This window comes from Cryptomeria japonica, chromosome 11 (genome assembly GCF_030272615.1).
Source record: "Cryptomeria japonica chromosome 11, Sugi_1.0, whole genome shotgun sequence".
Classification (NCBI taxonomy): domain Eukaryota; kingdom Viridiplantae; phylum Streptophyta; class Pinopsida; order Cupressales; family Cupressaceae; genus Cryptomeria; species Cryptomeria japonica.
This window is the reverse complement of record NC_081415.1, coordinates 365,580,612-365,604,546: the sequence shown is the minus strand read 5'-3', so window position 1 is coordinate 365,604,546 and position 23,935 is coordinate 365,580,612. Positions and strand designations below refer to the sequence as shown.

General features: G+C 34.5%; 1 protein-coding gene across 1 annotated transcript in view; it reads right to left on the bottom strand.

Moving 5' to 3' along the window:
- The window catches only part of LOC131049220 (uncharacterized), a 79,635-nt gene extending 62,349 nt beyond the window's left edge, over positions 1-17,286 (bottom strand). The window contains exon 1 of the mRNA XM_057983263.2: positions 17,063-17,286. Coding sequence (XP_057839246.1) covers positions 17,063-17,134 — 72 coding nt within the window. The 5' untranslated portion in view covers positions 17,135-17,286. The remainder of the gene's footprint in view (positions 1-17,062) is intronic.
- Between the last annotated feature and the right edge of the window lie 6,649 nt (positions 17,287-23,935).

Sequence of the window (23,935 nt, the reverse complement as noted above, 5' to 3'; positions counted from 1 at the left end):
AGATGAATAATCAGAAAGGCATCATCAAGGATACTACTGATTGCGAATCCATACTAATAATATTCGACAAACAAAATAAAATGTACAACACTTTCTAAAAAGATGACAACACCTCATCCAAACCTTTTGTTTTATGTTGGAATTAAAAACTAAAGAAACATCAATTCCATCTTCTTGTTTACCCTTCAATGAAAGTAAACAAAACTACTTGGTATTCTGAATTAGTTTTATAACAAGATTGGAACTTACCATTGCAACTTGTACCTTGCTTTGGTGGCCCTTGATAATGTAGTTAACTCCCTCGTTCACCCAATTGTACTTCTTAGCCCTCATAAAAATGGCATCCCTAAATACACAAATATGGACTCCCCAAGTACCATATCAAAAGCATCATGAGAAATCACATTCTCATCCATTTCATAAAGAAAATGTTGCTTATGCAAACTGAAATTTACTCCTTTTCGTGAGCTGTATTTCTGAACCTTGTCCGATGGAAATAGATGAGGATGCTCATATGTTTCTAAACCAGGCTTTGTGCAAGGTCAACCAAAGTTAAATCGCATGGAGAACCGAGGTCTACAAGTGAAATTACTCTTTACAAATCTACCATTTATTGTAATTTCAATATTGTAATTACCAAGATGATTCTTTGGATCTTTGCATTGATGTCCAAAACTATTTGTCATCTTACATGTCCAATTACCTTGAGCTGATTGCTGTTTTGGCCTTGTTTCCCTTTCCTTTTCTCCCCCATGTGGTAGGCAAGCACACATGCCTCACACAAATCTTGCCATTTTGAAGTAAGCACCCTTCTACATAGGTGGGTATAAAGTCATTAAAGGTATTTGGCGAAAATGTCTTAACAATGCTTGTCTCCAGAATTCTATGGTGTAATATTTCACACTTTGTTTATTACCTTGTCTGAAAAGAAGCCACGTAATTCTTTGGTTACTCTTATGGCCAAACAGATAGAAATTCCTAAGCAATAAATCCTTGAAACCCTCCCAACTAGCCAATACTGGTTTTCCTTTCTTCCATGAGCATATTAGATAGTTTTCCCACCATAAGAGAACATGCCCAGACATTTTACGACTTGCAAAGGAAATTCTGTGTGCCTCACCTAAATTGTGCACAACAAAAGATACCTCCATTTGCTTAATCCATGTATCTAAAATCTACGCATCTATTTGTCCTTCAAAAGATTTGCTTTCAAATATCCGTTTCAACTTTAAATGTGGTTACAAATCTTACCTTAGTTTTTCAATCTTTCTTTCATTCCCAATTGTCTCTTCGTCACCATTTCTCCATTGTCTCTTCGTCGCCATTTCTCCATTGTCTCCAATACCAAATTTCTTGATTAGAACTCACACCAAGGACTTTGTAGATAATTATTCTTTAGCCATTAACATTTTTTGTCAGATCATAGTCTCTTGTTATTGAGCAATCCAGTTTGGTTCTTCATTACCCTCTCCATGTTGCCTTTTAAGACTATCACTCAAGCATTCAAATCACCTTCCATTCTCAATTCTAAATTACCAAATAAAAACTCCTTGTCATTTGAAGATCTTGTCACTGTCATACAACTCCCAAATTCAATTTCAAAAGATAGTAACTTGCTCTGGTAACAAAAAATGATCAATCATTTCATTGAACAATTTGTAGAAACTAAAAAATCACGAAATTAATTATTGTTCTACTTGATTAATCATAAATTATAGTTGACGGAAGAATGTTGAGTTAGAAAATGGAGAAACACAAAAACATGCAAACAACACACAATTCAGGAAACTTTCATCCTAGAAACCCCCCTTAAAAGGAAAACTAGCTGGTAGTGGTAAAAGCTCAACTACCTGTCAACAATTGCTGTTCCAATCGCCCATTGGCACACATACACAGTTTCCTACAGCTGAATTCTCCTTTCTCTCATAAACACAATACTCTAAAAATCCTCTGATCCCTTTCAGTAGCTTTGTCACACCTTCTTATGGATGTTTGGCTATTTTTTTGTGCACTATAAGACCCTAATTTGGAATTGAAAGCACCAAGAGTATGTCAGTTTGTTTCAAATTCCATATTACCTATGTTGTGATGAAATAGTCAGTTGTTGCCATGCAGTTGTTTTGTTTCCACTGCATACCAAGCATTTTTTGGAGTTTCCAACTTCTAGAGTTCATTCAATTGATGAAGATGTTTGATTGTTTGGATCCATATGGATTATTATAGGTGTTGTTCATCAGAAGACTTGCCTACATAGTAAAGGATCATCTGCCAAAACTATACTCATCCCATACTGCAACTACCATTTGCTTGTTGCACAAGCAATTCAGGCTGTTCTTAAACATCTAAAAGCATCTTTCACAGCTTATAATCTCACGAATGTTCATTATAATTTTGCTTAAAAAAAAAAAAATTCTCTCTACTCATCCTCCTAATCATACAATTGTTTTGTCCTCTTTAGCATGCCACTTGCTTGTAATCACCCTTGCCTCCAACAGTTGCAGTGAGGAATTGTGAGAAATCTGCCTATTAGAAAGCCAAAAAAGGTCAACGAACTCTTCATGAATCATCTGACAAAAAACTTTAATTTGGAAATTTTCCTTTCTCTTCAACCAGCCTGCTGCCATGTGGATGAGTGCTTCCAAGCTATATCATAATCACCTTTTTCTTTTATGGATTAAAAGTTCTACAAGCTATCAGACGCAATTTCTCTTTTACATATCAACAGCAGCCACCATCTTTGATTATCGTCAAAGTTCTTCACCACCAAAACCTCTGCCACAATTATGACACATTGGAGCCTTTGGAGCCATATCATTCATCTTTCCTTTTCAAAGTCTCATTGATTATCAGATTAGCTTGTGATAAATGGCACGCACTACTTCAAAAAAGCCTTTTATTTCCTCCAAACAAAAATACATACTAGATCCTGTTGGTGTTTGTTTTATCATCTACCAAACATTAGAATAAAGTACCCAAAGATAATTTACCCTCTCTTGAAAAATCACCACTTATGCTAAGATTGCTAGAAGATCATATGGCGATTCCAAGGTTTCTCTTGTCGGGTCTTGACGTGTGGATAAGTTCAATGGACGTTGTGATTTGATGGTAATACACAAAGGGACTTACGCTTGGATTGTTCAATTCACAATGAAGGTTTAGACAATGAAGCTCTATAATTTGGGACTTGGATAATGGAAAAACATTGAAAAGGAGAGAAGGGTTTAGAAGTTTTAATTTATTCCTAGGAATTCAAGAGACGGTATTGGTTCGATGACCTCAATAAACAACACTTTGCTTCGCCTCATTCATGACAACTACGCAAAGTGGGTGCAATCTTCAAAGGACGTGCTTATGATTTGGAAGTTAAACATGCACAAAGGAAAGCTCAGACTAACTTTGCACAGTGAATGAAAATCACCAAAAGTATGAGCCTGATACACTATAAACCAATAATTATCAGATCTTTCATTCAATCTAACCACATGAAATAAGATCTAAACTATTGTGTTGAAGAAATTGAAAACCTTGCCAATCATTCAAATAATAGAGATTACAAAGCCTTAAGAGAAAACACACAAGTAATATATTATCTGAAAATGACCTTCTCGCGACAATGTTTCAAAAACCTCACTCTCCAAATGAGAGGAGGCAACCTTATATAGGAGTCAAGAAATTATGAATGACCGAGATCGAACAATGATCAAGGGCCTAGATTGAAAGATAAAACCCTAATTAGGGTTTCCCAAAACTAACTACCCCTCGACCAATGAGAAAATTACATTTGGGGACACTTGTCCTTCTTGCTAAATAACAATGAAAATAGAAGAGTGTTGCATTGTGAAGTGTGCCCTCTAGAAGCTTTTGTGGATAAGTCAGGTTCATTGAACCTGGACATGTTGACTTGGAACAATCTGACTGGTTGGAAGATGACGAGGCGTCACCTCAGCGTGTTGGATGTCCTCCCTGAATTCTCCTATTTGTGCAAAGAAATTGTCTAAGTATGGAAATTTGTTTCTTCTTGTTATCATCTGATTCTGATTGGGAGCTTGTCTTCGAGTCTTCAAGAGATGAAATCCTTCAAGAAGTCGGAAATCCTTAAGTCCAAGGACCTTTCTTTCTTGATGCCTCGAGATTCTTTCAAGTGCCTTGAATTTAGGAAGAATCCCTTCATGAAGTATTTCTCATACTTAGCCAAATTTTGGCCATCTCCATGCTTGGACAAACCTTACTCGTGGACTTGTCTTCAATTCTTAATTTGGCTTGAAACTCCATTTGTGTTTTCTGCGATGATCCCGCCTTAGCTCTCATCCAAACCTTGCAAAACACGAAGGAAATTAAGTTAGAATCCTCATTTTGAGCGTAAACATTGAAGGTTTGATGGCAAAGTGTGTTCTTGTTTTCCAATTCCTTGAAATTTTTGACAAGTTGAAAGCACTTAGAATTTGGAAATACTCAGGGAACTTGATCTGATTTGAGAATTTGGAGTTGAAATTGGTCCTCAAGAAACCTGAAAATGGAAAACTCAGTCCCCAAAATCTGTGAATTAAAGCGAAATCATATTCAAATTCTGGAAAATATGTGAAAATCAGACCAAAATTTCCCAATAATCTTGAAAAGTGGATTGAAAACCCCACAATCATACCTCAGCTTCTTGGTAATTTTCGAATTGTTCCTTTAAGTCTCCTCAAAACTTGTTAAAAACTCTCAAAACTTGTTGAAAACTCTTGAGACGTGCCAAGAAAAACTCTTAAAATTCTCCTCAAGTTCGAACTTTCATCATGAGTGAATGAATGACCATTTGTATAAACCTTCAAGTAGTTCGAATTTTGGCAATTAGAAACACAGCTGGTCATTCCAATCTTGAACTAGTTTTGTTTCTATTTTTCTTCCATTCATCGAACCTAGACATGTCTTGTTTCTTTGTTGAGTTTAGTCTCTTAAGAAAGTTTCTAATTTCATTTCAATTGAACTCAGTCACTTGGGAAAGTTCTGATTTTGTTTCTAGTTTGAGTTTAGTTCCTTGAGAAAGTTTCTATTTTCAGTTTGAGTTCATGAATCGAACATCACCTTTCTTTCTTCTCCCAAATTTTGAAACTTTCTAAAACTTTCTTCTTTCCCTTAGCTCGAATTTTGAAACTTTCTTTCTTGAATTCTTTGTTCGAACTTAAATACTTTAGCTGGGTAGACTTTGTGAGATTTAGGCACCATGTGTATGCTGATATAGGGTGGACTTTAATAACTTCATGCCACATTGCTTGTTTGCTAGGCGGACTTGCCTTAAATTGTGCACCATTCTTCATGTTTCAAGAGGACTTTATCAACTTGTTGCACTTCAGCTTGTAGGAGAAGGGCGGACTTAAAGAAACTTAAGAACCTTTGCCTATTATCTTTCCATACTTCAAGTCGGACTTCATTAGCATGCTTCCCATTGTGTTGACTAGTCCTAGGCGGACTTCCTTCAGCTCATGCACTTGGATTTGTAGGAGGGTGGACTTTATGAACTTCAGGGACCACATGATCGAAACTAGAAATCTCCATAACTTGTGCACTTTTTTCCAGATTTGCTTGAAATTTGAAATCCGTACATCTTTCATCCATTGAATTCCTCAGGACCCCTAAAATCTAGGAAATTGGCCTTTTGGGTCAAAACTTGGATTTTGGAGGAATTTGATGATAGTTTTCAGTGCATCTCAGTGTCAATAGTGCGAACACTAGACTCCTTTCCAAAAATAGAAAAAGCCAGGTTCCCTAAAAAATAGGAAAAACTTTCTAAAAATAGCCATTTCGGGGATCGTGCTCAAAATGTCAAAAACGAAACTTCCTAAAAAATAGGAAAAAGCAAAAAAACGAAACTTTCCAAAAATAGAAAGTTGTCCAAATAGCTCAAATCAATTGCGATCTTCATCCTTTGGGCTTCCTAGACACAATGACGACGTCTAGACTCTGTTCTAACCATGGATTGCACACACTGACTCGTAATGCTCAAAACTTAGGTCGCTCAAAACTGACAAACTTGATGTGACAAGTCACAAGGGACTAACAAAAACCCTAGAAAGCAGGAAAAAGGGAGGGTCCCCATTCTCAATGGGGCGATGTGTGAAAAGGTCACAACAGATCCGAAGCTCCACCAAAATCCACAATAATTACAATGTTAGTTCTGTTTAGTAAGTTTTCAAGTTACCAAATGTATTATGGATGCACCAAGTCCAAAATGTTCATAATTACATTGAGAGTATTACCATCAAATATACTGCCTTAACTTTGTCTCTAAACTCTATTAAAAAAAATTTGATTCTCTGCACGAATCCCATCTTTCTCTGAAACAATTCCATTCAAGTCTTTTATATTGCTCTTTACAAGTGGAATAGAAGTTCTGATCCAATGTTGCTTATATCTTGATTCTTGTAACAGCCTAAACTAAGGCCCTAAAAGTACTTAAATTATTTCTAACCCCACTTTGATAAAATTTGGACATGGGAAAAAAACTTATTGCTATTGTTATTTCAAAATGATGGTTGATTAAAATGATTATTTAATTATGTGAATTGCATTTGGTGCTTGACTATGTGGTGAATATTTCATTATAGTTGGATCTTAATAGAACTCTTATTTTATTAAAAGCCCTTGGAGTACATAGCATGTTGAGTAGGAAAATTTGTCGTGCCATCTTAAAATACATATAATATTCCCCTCCCATATGAGGAGTGTGGAACATGCAATCTGATAAGAAGCCCACCAATGGATAGCATGCTCTTTGAGTCTCGTCCATCAGATACCCTTTTAGACCAACAATTAAGGATAGCCCTTCCTTTTTAGGCAATCTATGAGTATGGATTTGCCTCTTTTTGTAAAGATCTTTGGGTTCATCATGTAATATATGGTCTCAATTTTATGTTGCTCCAACACCTCATCTCAAAAAGAGTGCTCAGGCTTAAAACCTTCATTGTTTATTTTGTGCGTACTTATAGTCCACAAAGGAAGCATCTTAAATCAATGAATGCTAGAATGTTTGTTTTTGCTTTGTTATTTATCTATGCAATTTTGATTTGTTAGTTAAGTCGTGGATGTAGGTTGAATCAGCACCTAACCACACAGCAAATGGAAGGTTGAGGTTTGAAGAGACAATTCAATTGATCCATTCTCTGTTGCACTTTTTCATTTGTTTACCTCACCCCCTTTTCTTCCTTCTATCCCATTTCCTTGCACATTTCAGAGTAGATAAGAACCAGCCTTCTCCAGAAGTTAATCAGGTGATGAAGCTAACCCGAGCTTCCAACGTTGTTGCACCCATGCCTCTATGGGCCTCCAACACTATGCATATTATATGAGATTTATGTTAATATGTATTATTCTCATGTTGTATGCAGCAATTACTTGTTTTAGTTTGTACTTGTGTTTGATTAATATAACTAGATAATTAGAAAAAGTTATAAAAATATAATATGTAGAAGTTGATGATCAACCACAGGAGCCAAGAATCATCTGCAAGAAAAAAATACCTATCAGACAAAAGAGATTAAGAAAAGATTGTAGGCTCTATAACAACCAGAGAATTTTGTATTAATGCACAAAAGAATTGAAGATTCAATATTGAAGGTGCAATTACAATGAATGAATGAATTGCTTTATAGGAAGCAAGAGATGCCCTAATCCTAAAATTAGGAGAACTAAAGCAATGCATAGTAGGAGGTAAATTAAGCTCAACTACAAGCTAAAAAAGCTAACTAGAAGTGCCTCTAAGTGAACTCAAACTTAAAAAAGCATGACACCTAGATCTAAATAATGCACCTAAGTTTAGCTTAAGTGAAAAAGCAATTAAAGGACCTAATTAATAAATAGTTGGATAATTATCCTAAAATTACTCCAGCATAATATTCCCAAGCCATTACTGACTTGTGTTTGTATAGAGAAATGGCTTAAATATGTTTGTGTAAATTTAAAAGTTGATTAAGAATATTATTAATTAATTAAATAAGTTTTAATTAAATATTTCCTGATCTATAAAATTAGGGTGAGAGGGAAAAGAGAAGTAGATGATTAAGAGCATTTCATAATTGAAATTATGAATAAATAAATTAAAAGAGCCTAAATCTTTGCACGATTAAAAAATTGATTTTTCCATTAATTGCAAGAATTAACCATAATATTTCAATCAAAATGTATGATTTTATTCAGTTTTTTAGCCCAAAATTATGTGTACATGAAATGAAAAAAGATGTAAGGTATCAAAAGAAGAAGTTGAATTAAAAAACTTGAATGAAGAGTTACGAGTAGATCTTCAACCAGTTTACTCTCCTTGGACTTAAGAGAAGCTCGGAGCTATGATCAAGGAAGTTTTGGAGAAAAAGAAAGTAATTTGGATTATCATTCATCTAGCAGACTCACAACATTCTGTATTTTGCAAAGGAGGGTTGTTGGACAAAGGAAGTTAGTGCACCAAGGAAGGAGAACAAGAAAGATATTCATAGTTGCAAAGTGTTTTAGGCAAGGTAGGATCTGAAACCTGTGTGGATGTGCATTTATGTTAATTTGAATGTAATTTCTGAACATGAAAAAAAAAGTTGTTTGTTTAGTTTTGGAATACGTGAGAATTCAGAAAACTGTTCATCATATTGACTAAAAGGGAACCAAATGAATTTCATTTCCATAAACTATGTATTTAAGAAATGAAAAATGCATTTGATTTTCATGAATGGTGTAGGAAAGAGTAAGTGAATGAATAGATCAAGCATATGAAAGGAAACAGGTGAATTCTACAAAATTGTACTTGGATTAATCAGTACATTGAATTTGGGACAGTGGTAAGAACTCGTAGTAAATCAGATTAGTTTAAGTGAAAGTGTTATGAGGAAGCAGGAAACTTTACCTTGAGATATTGCATGTAAGAAGATAAGAAGAAAGAAAGAGATTGTAATTTAACTTGTTAACTTACTCAAGGATTGAGATTTAGTGTCTGTCTAAACTGAATTGTTGGAAGGTTGTTAGCCAGGACTGTGATATTGTATAGCTGTAAGCTGCATGTATCTTTGACTTCGAATGAATCAATAAGTAGTGACTTTGATATTCAAAATATGAATGGTAGATCTTAGATTATCTTATGCGTCTGCATGAAATGAATATTTTGTTGAATTACGGGTCTGGGTAGCTTAAAAAATGAACAGTGTATAGTAAAATATATTTAATTAAATTATGTGCTAGTGAACTTTGTATAGTAGTTATTTTCTGTATGTACTATGTGTATGTTAATAGTAAAATCTGGATTAGAACTTAGTAAACATGATTCCGTCAAAATTCTGAGAAAAACCCAGAACCCAGGATGCTAAAGCATTTAGGGCACTATAGCATTTTTTAGGATACCACTAAGTCATTAGGGACGCCATTTGTGGATTAGTCCTGTTTGGACTGGTTCTGTTCCATTTTCAGAAGCAGTGACTTTTTCTGTTTTGTCCAACTTGTTTATGTTCTTTACAGTAATTTGCATTGCAGAGCGAAACCCAGTAAACCTCACTAGAATAATGCTGAATTAGATACTGAGGAATAGTTAGAGGCAATCACGGATCTCAAGTTAGACCAACAAGCAAAACACATGAAAGAGACATTAGTGAAATCAGTTGCCAAATGGTATGATGATTGACCTGGCTGAAACTACAATGAATGCCAGATAGAGGAAGATTTAATACATTTCCCTAAGTTGAACCACTAAGAACTAAGGATTTGTAAGGGAGATTGATTTCCCTGAATACACTTAATAAACCAAATTTTGAGGACTTGGCAAGGTCAGAGACCTCCCTGAAATAATATAGCATCACATAGGATCTAGTGAGAAAGTACAAAGAGTATAGGCAAAGAGTGCACGCTTTAAATATACCTTCTCTTGCTTTATCCTAGGTGTCCTCCAAAAAAATGTAGGGCATGAGTTATGACCCAACTATATAAGTATACATACTATTGACCTTTTGATGGTAGGGTCGGACAAAGGTGTGCTCTGTGGAATGTGTTAGGTGCATAAGCAGTGCCAACTTTGTCTACCAAATTTCTTTACCAAGCTGTTGATGGATTGACAATATTTGCTTGCTTTGCGGAACATTAGAGACATCAGATTATTTGTAATGTCCCCACTTTGAAATAGAATTTATTGGCAAATAATAATAATAAAATTATAATTCGCAAGAATAAAAATAAAATTAAAATTAAAATTAAGATATAAAAGAATATGATTAAATATTAATAAAATTTAATTAAGTTAATGAATGATCAAAAGACATGGAATGAAAATTTGTGACTCCCTCAAACATGAGATGTAAAAGGGAGAAGAGCACCTCATTTGACTGGGGGATAATTTGGGAATCAGAAGTGCAGATCTGATTGTGAGAGGTTGTCCCTTTCAAAGGGCAGAAATAATGAAGAGTTGCACTCTTTCAAAGGGTGCTAATGGTGAAATGATGTGTCTCTTGCCAAAGGGCATACATGATGAACAGGTGTGACCTCTCCCTCACATTGAGAGATATAAAGGATAAGAATCAAAAGCCTCCAGTGACATCACCATCAATCAGATCAGATCAGAACTGTTATTAAGTTCCAGGCAGTAACATCCTTGGTCTTGGTGGTATGCATGGGGATGTGATTAATATCTATGCTTAATATATGAAGCCTGATCATGTTCTTATGCAGTAGTTAATAGTAATATTAATACAGACTGTCATGTCCCTGCCATGACACTAGACCAAAACAGTAAACAGATCCTAACTGTAATATGAAATTGTCTTATGCAAGTAAGACTTCGCAATTTCATTGATTGTAAAACATGCTACAATTGTCTATCCTCAACAGTCGGAGATATTGCAGGGCAAATATGATAAGATTTAATATATAGTAGATAATATTTATAAGAAAGAACCGATCCTCTTCCCTTCTAGTAGCGATCTTCTCTAGGATGGAATGAGATATTAGTTAAAATAAACAACGATACATTAAAAAGAGCGATTAAATCATGAAGAGACATACGGTTAGTAGCAAACGAACACATCCCATTCCAATGGTCACCACTTTGAAGGAAGGTTGTAACCCTCCAAGCCTGATGGAGGAGTATAAGAAGACAACACCCATGCATTCAAGGCATCATCAGAGAAGATGAGATTTGGCATTTATAAGAAAGTAAATATACAGCAGTTTGATTCTATACAGCAGTTGTGGTATGAGTTCCGCATACATAGCACAATGAATACTGTTTATATCTGCATACTACTGACTAATAATATATTACTGTTTACGATCAGTATTGTATTGGTAATTAATTACTGATCAATGCTTAAGTATTGCATTGGTGTTTGAGGATCGAATGATCTCAAAAAAGGGGAGCAAAAAGAATAGATCGAACCTGCAACCATCAGAGAGATAAGGCGATACTCTGGTTTTTTCTATTAAAGAAACAAAGATATTCCCTCTCTAACCCACCCTTAACAGTAAAGAATTATAATCCAGGGTAAACTAGGGCATTTTATAAAAGGGGACATTAAATTATTGAAACCAAAACCTTACTAAACTATAATGAGATGTGACCAACGGCACTGAAAATATATAGAAACATCGTTATGAATGAAAGTAACATTAATTGGAACTAATATAAGATTATAATTGGACTAAAATCAGTGGAAATTCTTAACAGATCAATACACTGTCTTTTAAGACATTTATATGAAACTAAATAGTGGGGCAACTGTTGAGATTTCAGCAAATAGCTTGCCAGACTGTTGTTAGGGCAAGCAGGTTGAGATTGCAACAAGGTAGAGAGTAACTATGAGATTGTCGCTACGACTTGCTTTGTCGGTATTTTGACAAGGAAACTTAATAGAAGGCTCTTATAAGTGTTGCCTTAGATAGATGATTAAGTCAGATAAAGAAAAACTGAGTTGAAACATATTCATAGAATTTAGAATAAGTGCTAAGCTTGTGAATCTAATCTTGTGTCAGCAAAAACTTAAGAAATGTTAAATTGGTTAAAGAAGAAGAAGACCAGTTCAGACAAAATCCTGACAGCCACATATATTTATGACCATTTTGATTAGAAATTCTGACATATATGTATGTAAATATACAGATAATAATTTCAGTTAAACAATTTGACATATACATACATATATGTATACAGAAGACCAGTTTGATTAAAAATCCTGACATATGTATACACAGAAGAACAGTTTAATTAGGAATCCTAACATATAAAAGAACACATACACACAGAACACCAATTTGATTAGAAATCCTAATATATATAATAATACATGAATACAGAACAGCAGTTCAGATAAAAACCCTGAATATATATACATGTGTGTGTTTGTTCTGTATATGTGTGGTTTTTATGTATACATTACAAATGTAATGTATATGGATATATAAGAATACATACATACAGAATATATATATGTTCATATGTGTTCTCATATATACATTGCTGTCCTGTATATAGACATAAACGTATATGTGTTGTTGTATACAAATTGGTACTATATATACATAGGAACATATATGTGTGCTTTATATATATAAATGAACATATAAATTTTTTGTTTAGGCATATATTTCTTTTCATATATAGTAGGCATGAGTTTTTCACAATTCATCTTTTTTAAGTTTTTGGATCCAAATGTGTGAATTAATTTGTATGAACTTTTTGGATCTCTCTCTCTCTCTCTCTCTCTCTCTCTCTCTCTCTCTCACACTCACTCACTCATGCACCGCACGCATGCACACACATGTATATGCGTATATTGCCTTTGCCTAATGTGGCTTCACCACTTAGAGGGGTTCTTCAGTAAACGTATGTGCTATTCTGGCTTGTGGGTGGCAGCCACTTGAATGTTGTCTGGGATAGAAGATAACCTGGAAAGGGCTGCACATCTGCAATTTAAATTATAATTATATTGGATTTAAGTATTTTTCAGACTTCAACTTACAAAGCAATTATAGTTTAGAGGTAATGTGATTATTTAAATGGTAACGACCGTGTAGGTCTAAATTGGACTTTGATGTGAGCCAAGATGTGTATTACCTTAATTGATCAAGATGTTGTCAATTAAAAAAATAAAACATGTAGTCATCTAGGCGAACTACATAGCCCTGATTCTGTCATCTAGATATGTAGGCAGTCCAGATTAACAGACTTGGACACTTCCACAGCTGCTTAACATAACAGAGTTCCTTCATTTGAGACTTGTAATCTTGGTAGTTCAAAAACTGATCCATATAAGACATTGTAAATTGGAATTGAAACCTTCTAAAACTGTACCTTGGAACCTTACCTTATTGGAACCTAAGGTGATGAAACATTATTGGGAATTTATAATGTAGAGCTAACTTGGTGCAGGTCAATCAGGTTGCTAAATGATCTAGGGGCTACTTAACCATTCCAGGTACTGTCAATAGATGGGATCACCTTACATCTAAGTTACCGGTTCGAGTAGGGGTACAGATATGGAATCAGGCATGGACACACACACGTGTGTGTTCAAACAACAAAATTATAAAATATAAACTATATCAGTGTATAACTATAAGAAGAATGATACTCGTGAATCCATAATTGCCAATAAATATTAAATATCAAAAAATAGAATATTTTGATACCTCATTCACAATTTGAAAAAATGAAAATAATTAAGTCTCAAGATGTCATTAAAAAATGAAAATTCAAATTATAATCAATTTTAATATTCATGTTTTTCTTAATCAGAAGCATCAAGGCCACTATCAACATTTGGTTCAATTTCATTTGAACCACAATAAATTGGATTGCCACTACCACTAGCTGTGTCAAGTGCAGAAGCTGGTTCGATTTCATTTTTCAAACATTTGACAAAATGCCAAATCATTAACAACACAAAGAAAGTGATTTCACAAAACATAAGCAAACAGCTGCTACATATGCATAATGTAAACCAACTGAAATCAATCTCAATAATGCTGATATAAAGTTTACTAACCCTGTGTTCATAGGTATAACTCACAAATGAAACTGAAATGGTATTTAATTGCTTGGTTGCTGGCATATTCTGATCAAAAATGATGTCATGAAGATATTGGAGTGAAAATGAGGCTTTAATTTATGAAAATAAGCTTGGGTACGGCCCTTGGTACTTCCTGGGTGCCTGGGTTCTCTGTGGGTCCTTCACAGAAGGACCCAAGAGAATCCAGACACCCAGGAAGAACCCAAACCTTACCCAAGGCCATACCCATACCCATACCAGGATCCGGGCTAAAACAGAAGAACCTGGTAACTTAGCCTTACATCCTTCCCTCTAGAAGGGCATGTTGCAGATCAGATGGAGGATCAAGCAGACGATGAGCATATCATACTATAATATGTAACGGACTTGTAGACAATGATCATATTGTAATTTCTGATTGTGTATGTAAACTTGCAATGCTACCGTGCATTGAATCTATGGAATAAGGGAAACTAAAAATTGGGTTATGATCATATGATTCTGTTTTGATTGTTACATTCAGGTGCTGTTACAATTCTTGACAGTACAAACGTGTCAAAATAGTCTATATTCAGCATAATAAAATATTTAGATAGCTAATTCCGGGAAATTTGTCAAACTGTTATTACATCTCTGTATAATAAATGTTTATTTTATGCAATTTAAAATAACTAGGTCATTTCACTGTAGAATCCAGTGTACAATAAGCACATCATGTCTTTGACCACAGAAAGCCAGAAAAGTATTGATTGTCATTTTAATCATAGTGCAAAAATCTGTCATAGACCTTGAATTTTTGCCAATTCCAAGTGAGAAAATTTTGCAAATTCGTTAGATAATAAAACACAACTTCTGAAAATTGTTACTTGCAAACTAACAGAAAGTTATACTAAATAGGCTGAATATCCAAGCTTTTGCACTAAGACAGATGTTATGACTCAGAAATGAACAATTGATTGGGCAGTTGTTGCGACCCAGTTGATTTCTAATTGTAGTAACGTTATCTTCCTCTGAGGCATCAAGCCAAAACAAAGAATGTTTTGTTTTTCTTGAGAACTATGATCATATTGGAACATCTGATTTTTACAAAAAAAACTATGGATTACAATCTCAAATCAAATCATTCGAACTTTTCATTGTCTCTACCATTACGGATTGCAAATCAAGGCTCAAAGTTAAACCAAAACTGTCTTTAGATATTAATAGTTTTTGAATCTCTAGATCTTTGTCTGCAAAATTGTCCTAAAAATGTTGATTTGTATATAGAAGTAGTGAATGAATTACTTAAACAAGAAAACAGGAGGAGCGGAATCTTGGAGAGTCTCATGTCAGAAATGAAGGCAGACACAGACGCTGTTTGGATCATACTCGGTGATTCATCTTATATATGTGAACATATAATATACACACACGCTAACCCATATGCATGCAGACATACATACATACATATATTGCCTTTGCCTAATGTGGCTTCATCGCTTAGCGGGGCAGCCACTTGAATGTTGTCAAGGACAACAATAACCTTGAAAGGACTGCATGTCTGCAATTTAAATTATAATTATATTGGATTTGAGTATTTTGGGGACTTCAACTTATAAAGTAAATATAGTTTAGTGGTACTGTGATTGTTTAAATGGTAACGACCATGTGGGCCTAAATTGGACCTTGATGTGAGCCAAGACTTGTATTAACTTAATTGATCAAGATGTTGTCAATTAAAAAAAATATAACATCTAGTCATTTAGGAGAACTACATAGCCCTGATTCTGTCATCTGGATACGTAGGTAGTCCAGATAAATGGACTCGGACGCTTCCACAGCTGCTTACCATTATAGAGTTCCTTCATTCGAGACTCGTAACCTTGGTAATTCAAAAACTGATCCATATAGGACATTGTAAATCTGAATTGAAACCTTTTAAAACTGTAAATTCGAACCTTACCTTATTGGAACCGAAGGCGATGAAACAGTATTGGGAATTTACTACGTAGAGTTAACCTGATGTGTGCAGAGCAGTCAGGTAGCTACATGATATAGGGGCCTCTTACTTGACCATTCCAGGAACTGTCCATAGATGGGATCACTTTATGTCCTTCCCTCTCAGCAGGTGCGTTGCAGATCAGATGGAGGATCAAGCAGACAATGAGCATATTGTACTAAAATATGTAACTGGCTTGTAGCCAATAATCTATTGTAGTTTTGAATGTATTCTGATTGTGGATGTAAACTTGCAGTGATAACGTGCATTGAATCTATGGAATAAGGGGAACTAAAGATCGGGTTATGATCAAACGATTCTGTTTCAATGGTCACATTCAGGTGCTGTTACAATTCTTGACGACAAAAACATGTCAAATCAGTCTGTACTCAGCATACTAAAATATTTAGATAGCTAATTCCGGGAAATTTGTCGAACCGTTATTACATCTGTGTATAATAAGTGTTTATTCTATACAATTCATAAAAGCCAGGTCATTCGACTATAAATGACAGTGTACAATAAGCATGATATGTCTTTGACCACGGAAAGACATAAAAGTTTTGATTGGCTTTGTAATCATAGTGCAAAAATCTGTCATGGACCGTGAACTTTGCAACTTCCAAGTGGGAAATTTTGCACATTCATTAGATGATAAAACGCAAATTCTGAAAATTGTTACTTGCAATTTAACAGAAAGGTAATACTAAATAGGCTGAAACCCAAGCTTTTGCGTTACGACTCAGAAATGAACATTTGATTGGAAAATTATCGCGACCCGTAACGCTATCTTCCTCTGAGGCATCGAGCCTAAACAATTATTTTTTTGTCTTTCTTGAGAATTACGATCATGTTGTAGGACATTTGCTTTCTACAAATTAGAACTGTGGATTGCAATCTCAAGTCAAATCATTTGATCTTTCGATTGTCTCAACCATCATGGATTGCAAATCAAGGCTCGAGGTTAAACCCAAACTGTCTTCAGATATTAATAGTTTCTGGATCTCTATATTTGTCTGCAATATTGTCCTAAAAATATTGATTTGTTGACAGAAGTAGGGCATGAATTACTTAAGACAAAAAAAAGGAGGAGCGAAACCTTGGAAGGCCTCGTGTCAGAAACGAAGGCAGACGCAGACGCGGCCGCGGACGCTGATTTCTTCTTCGCCATTCTTCCTCCCGCCACTGTGATCAACTGGAGCTTTCAAGCTCATGCACAAATTGGGAATATAGGGCTCTCTCTACTCGTCTTTATTATTATTATTATTATTATTAATTATCGTTATGTTACCATCCATGCAAATATTCCATACTCAATCGGTAACCTTTAGAGACTTCAAGCTTTAAATGTATTGTAATGGTGAAAATTGCACAATACACGAGCCAGATTTCATTTAGTTTTAGTTTTGGATTCATATTGATAGAATGTTTTGATATAATTAAATAGTGGTAGGTGGTACAATTTTATGATATTATATGTATATTTATATATGGTTTTATCGTTATTTTATTTTAATAATTTTATTTTTTATTAATTTAGATTTTGTATGTTTATTTTTTATTTCAAAATCTTATATTTTTATTTTCAGTCAATCTTATAATGAATGAGAGCGATCATAAAAGGACACAAATCTAACTTAAAATTTAAATTTAAAAAATTCAAATTGTCAAATTCTTACTCTTTCTTACTAATTGTGGGAGTTAACTTTATACATGTTTATGTGATTAAAAGGTGGACATTAGAGCTTTTAAAGGATATGAATAACTCGACACTTGGCACCTACATATTTTTATTACATGATCCTCCAAGTGAGATGCATACATCCATGTATGTTGCGCATGTGTCACATAGTCACCACCAAGTAAAATGCCAACAAACTAATGGGTCTCACTAGGTTACTTGACTTTTGTAGGCAAATAATTAAATTAATTAATAAATAAAGCAAGCAAATAAATGCAATAACCAATGTTAGGATTTGAAAAGTTTGAGACACCTTAATCCCAGCATTCTCTCACTTGTCAAAGACCTTTCAAATAGTTTGTTGATAAATTACATAGGGGCTCATGAGGCCCATGAAACTAAAACACCTTTTGAACTTATCTATTCTTAGTGGCTTCATCAATGCATCTGTAACATTTGTCAAAGTGTCATATTTTTCTAATTTTACCTTCCCATCTTCGACCTTATTATGAACAAAATGAAACTAAACATCAATGTGGCATGGAAAGAAATATTTTTTGCTAAGCAAATGGAACTCTAACAATCACAATAGATAATAAGTTATCATGCATCAAAACAAATATCATAATACAATTGTCGAAGCCAAATGGATTCCTTACAAGCATGAGTAGCTGACATATATTTTGCTTCCATTATGGACAAAGTGATTACATCTAGTTGCTTACGCATCCAACTAATAGAACCATTGAAGACAGTAAAAGCATAACCACTGGTGGATCTCCTATTATCTATGCCACCTTCCTAATTTGAATCCACATATCCATGAATACTCACATAATGTTGAGGTCTAGTAGTATAACCATGAAAACACAAAGAATACTTGGAAGTACCCCTCAAAAATATTTGAACACTCTCTTAACTACATCCTAATGCACTCATCAAGTATTTTCCATAAATAAACTCAAGACTCCCACTACCTAGACAATGGTTGGTCCAGTATAGTCTATCACATACATACGACTACCAACAACACTCACATATTGTACATTGTCCATGTCCTCCATCTTAGTAGGATACTTTGGACAATAGTCCCCAAATAACTTCACTCCTTGTACAACAAAAACTACCATGGATCTACAAGTTGTCATGTTCAATCTCTTCAACACTAAATTCACATAATTACTCTAAATTAACCAAAGATTTTTGTTTTCTCTATCTCTTATGATCCCCATACCCAAAATGTACCTAGTTGTACCTATGTCTTTTGATTGGGCAAAACTATGGACCAAAATTGAGGGTAAAATTTCTCTTTGTGATTGACTTAGATTGACCTTTGGGAAGCTTGTGTTGGTTTCCTCAATTTGTACCTAAGTGTTAATCTGGGGATCGTAGACTTGTGAAAGGTGTTGTGGCTATTTGTTGAAGGGGTGAAAATGGCAAATTAAGTGGAAATGAGATGCAGTTCTAAAATAAATATTCAAATCCAAACATCACAATAGTCCTAAGATCTCAGTATGAACTAGACAATCTTAACTATCAAAATGGATTAACAAACTTGCCAAATTCAAGATATCAAAACAAATTAATAAATGTCCCTAAAAATGTCTTTTATACAATTTAGATTTTGAACACAAAACAATGATTGAACACCCTTAATATTTCATGTGAAAAATGGCTTATAAAATTTTAATGTTGGTTGTTAAGCCTTCTCACAACATAGGCCTTGTAATTTGAGCAACAGGAGTTGTATCATTGTGACAATAGTTACATGTGTGAGTCGGATCTATAGAAACCACACTTATTACTTTAAAATAGAAGGCAATATGAATTTTAAGATTTATTATATCAATACGAATGAAGATAATTATACACACGACTAAACAAATTATACTCACACATCAATAAGCACACACACACTTGATTGGTTGGCTGAAGAGGGGACCCTTCCTCCCAATTACCGATTAGAGAAACTAATTAAGAGGTATAGACATGCCTTGAAGATTCACTAGCGGTACCTTAATTCTGATTCAAAAAGATGTAATGATGTTTGATACATCAAGGGGTTTATATATCGTCTTTTTATGTAAAACTGATTAACCTAAATATTGCATTCAATTTTGAAGTCTTAACAATAACAGTTGTATAAATTAGTGAAAGAAATAATGAAGTAGCCTAAGACCATTCTTTCTAAACCTAATACCTAGAATTAACCATAAGACAAAACAACACTTGAATCCTCATGGATTCTCACAAGCGGTCTTCTTCCCCTTCTTTGGCTTCTTCTTGGTGGTTTCCATCTTCATGTTTAAGACCACTGGAGCTCTATTTCACTCACAAAACCATCAACACTAGTATGGAATAATAGGTATTTCCAAATATATATTATATCTCAAAGTTCCTATTAATTCTTATAATTCCATCCAACTATCATGGAAACTTTGGGGAAAACAATTGAAATATAGGCTAAAATGGAAAACAATGGAATAGTAAAACGGGACAAATATAAGCTCACCATCTTTCATTTCAAATTATACTAACAACTAAGACTTCAACTCAGAAATCAAATATTTTCCATTCACAAAGAATAACATATCATAAACATATAATGCAATGATGATAACATGTGACCATTATTGGTTTTGAATTAAAATAATGATCAAATTTAGACCTCTAAAATCTCAAACACTACACATAGGTATCCATTTTTTGGTACAACATCCTACGAAACTATTTTAAAATGTACAAAGACTTTCTTAACTAGCAAACCATATTCTATTTACCTTTATTGAATTTTGCGACACAAGCACTTGGAGGATCAAATGACAAACAAAAACACCTTCCACAAGTGAGAGCTATACAAAAGAATGCTATATTACTCAAAAGAAAAGAATACATAAAAAAATTCAATTGTACAATGAGGTTCTTATAAAGAAATCTTAAAGATAAATTTAGGAGAACTAAAGTGCAAGCATGAGGAGCTAAAAAAATTCAACTCTAGCTAAAATAGATGCATAAAAGCTAAATTAGATGCACGACTAAAATAAGCACTCCTAAGTGAACTTAAGTAAAAAAGCATGACTAGTTCTAAACAAGCGACTAATAGTTAAATACGCTCTAACACCCCACCCTTAAGTGAAACTTAGGGCGAGTAAAAAAAACTCTAAATGCATAAATGTAAGAAATGGGTCTCGACAATAAAGGCCTGATTAGTTACCCATGTACAAACTAATGAAGCCTCTCTAAACTAGAAAAAGGAGAAAAAACATGTGGGAAAAAATCCCTCTATAAAGCAAGAGATGCAGTACATGAAAAGTGTAATAGGGGAAAAATTAGGGTTTCCGCCATAGAAGAATGAAAACCGCTAATTTTTACTTAGGGAACAATTACATTCAAAAGGGGGGTTGAATCCAATAGATTTAGTTACAAACCATCAAGGACAGACACTAAAAATATTGATTGGATTCAAGGCATGAATTTGTTTACCCTCTTTTATGAGTTGAATTGTTGAAATTAGGGTTAAGTGTTGGAAATGAGGATGAAAACATAGAAATAGTGAGCTACAGTCATTGAATTGAGCCACCCACCTGGATCTAAGAAATATAAGAAGATTTGGATTTGATCCCCAAAGAAGCTCCTAAAATGTTGGGATTGTGGAGCCCATCGCCCTAGTCCTCCGAACTTTTCTCACACCAAAGGGGGTTTGATTCATCACTATAAATAATGCTTATTCTGAAGATCACAGCAGCGTACATGTTTCCTGCACATAAAAAGAAGGGGAAAAGGTTGGAAATAGAGGTTTTCCTAATTCAAACCTTGGTTTGGGATTTAACCTTGATTGAAATATTGCAAATACTCAAATAGAAAAGGATATACCTCAGATCTACAATGATTGATAATGATGCTTTGCTTCTTGAATGTAATCATATATGTTGTATGAAATGACATGGACATGAAGAAACCCTAATGACACACACATACTTGCACATGAAAGATGTAATGTTGCTCCATAATTGATGAATGAAGAATGCAGCTTTGAAGACCTTTAGAAATGCTCGATGATGAATACTTCAGTGCTTCAATGCTTGAATGCTTGGTGCCTTGTGATTATAATTTCACCATTCTCTATCCTTGTATATCAAAATAAGAGGGGAAAGCCTCCTTATATACTTTCTTGTTGAAAAACATGTTAATTTCCTAACATAGGCCGACATGGGGCTAGGTTTCCCACTCAAATTTGGAAATGCTCAAGGGGTTCAAAAGGGAGGCCCAAATAGGGAGGACCAAGGAGTGGCACCATGGTCCCAATGAGGACCAAGGCGCCACACCCTGGTCCTACCCCATTTTAGGGCTAGAACAAAGGGTCCATGTGGTGTATGAAGTGAAAATAAGGACATGTTTGCATGATGAAAGCATAATTAGGTCTTAATTAAGTATTAGGGTACAAACACTAAGGTGAGGGCCCCAAATGTGGACTAATTTGTAAACAAGTACAATTTAGGACACTACATTTTGTTACTACTTATAAAGTTGCCATTAGTTTTATGTTCAAAGTTATTCTATATACTCTAGTTGGTTATCTCTATCGAGATACTCAGTCGATATGCACAGTCTAGTCGGTTATAGAAGAAAGTAGTCTTAGAGCGTAATATACACCGAGCTATCTACCGAGTATCATTCCATGTCTATCGAGCAGCAAAGATGACACACCGAGTTGATATACACCGAATGAAACGTGTTACCAGATTCATTGAACATCTAACTGTTATCACATTGGAAATTGCACTTAAAGATTGTGTATGATTTTGAGGTCATCTAACCAATGAAATATTTTGCATGGTTATTCATTTGATAAAACATGTTTGTAAGATCGAAGCAATGAATGGATCACCGACATAAGAGATCTATTTATATAACATGGATTAAGATCAGACATATACATGTAGCATGACAAAAAGGAAGATATATAAATATATGAAGCAAGACATGTGAAAGCACTAAGTGTTACGACTGTTACAGAGACACAAAGGTCACCGAGAAGGATTTCAGAGAACAGTCAAAGAATAGAGTAAACATAAGGGTTTACCGAGTTACTATATGGGTTACCGAGGTATGCTATAAGCAAGGTAATCTTATTTTGAGCACATAGAATCTGTTATAACATTTCAGATGTAAAGTTGCAGATATTTGTAATGATTTTATTGTAATATTTTATTTTATTTTCGATGATTTTATTGTAATATTTTGAAGTTGTAAGAGAAACTTTTAACAGGGTAAAAGACTCTAATCAAGTCTATAAATTGTAAAGCCTCTAACCAGGTGCAACATTTAGATTAAGTGTTGTAAAATCCTTTAGCAAGGTAGATCTAACAGATCTTGATACTCCTAACAGGGTAAGCTATCAGAAATAGCTAAACATGTAGCTCTAACCGAGCAACCTTTATTATTGCAGCAGTGAAGTTGTGGGTGCCATCCCCACCGCAGTTTTTCTCTCTAACCAAGAGTTTCTGCGTAACCAAAATATATGTGTTATGGAGTGAATCATGTATGATTGTTATCTATTTGTTTTAGCTTTATATTATGTTACTGCACTATTCGGTTTATGCATAACAGTAAAGTTATTATTGAAGAAATGTTTTGAAGTACTGTATCACCCCTCCCCTCTCAGTACATTAGCTTTCCATATTGGGCCTAACACATTTAGCCCCTATTTTAGTGGGAGTATGAGCCTATGCAAATACTCACGATAAAGTAGATGAAAGAGAGATGAAGAAGAGGAGGAGCAATATCACAAGGAGTATAAGACATCACTAATTTTGAGGAACCAAGCCCCCAATCTAAGGATCTTAACTTACTCAAACATATGAAAGAGCACACAAAAACCAAAAAGGCAAAAAGACAAACAAAGGAAAAGGACAAAACAAAGGCAAAAAACAAAATACAAACAACATAAAAGTTAAAGGCCCAAAAATAAGACGTCAAGTCAACTAGCCAAAGAGACCTCAATATCAAAATGTCTCAACCACTAATATCATTATTGAAAAATGTCATCTCACTAACGCAAGTGATCACATAAAAGAGCACAACATGCATCATCCATGAACTACAAATAACAATGCTATGAGCCCATGAGAAGAAGGAAAGAGAGAACATGTATACACACTAGATGTGTTCTTCTAGGTGATCCATGAGAAGAATTGTGAGAAAGGACATGGATACTTGCCCCTAGATGTGTTTTTCTAGGTGATCCATGTTGGGGAGGGGAGTAGGAATAGTCTAGTCACGTGCCACTAG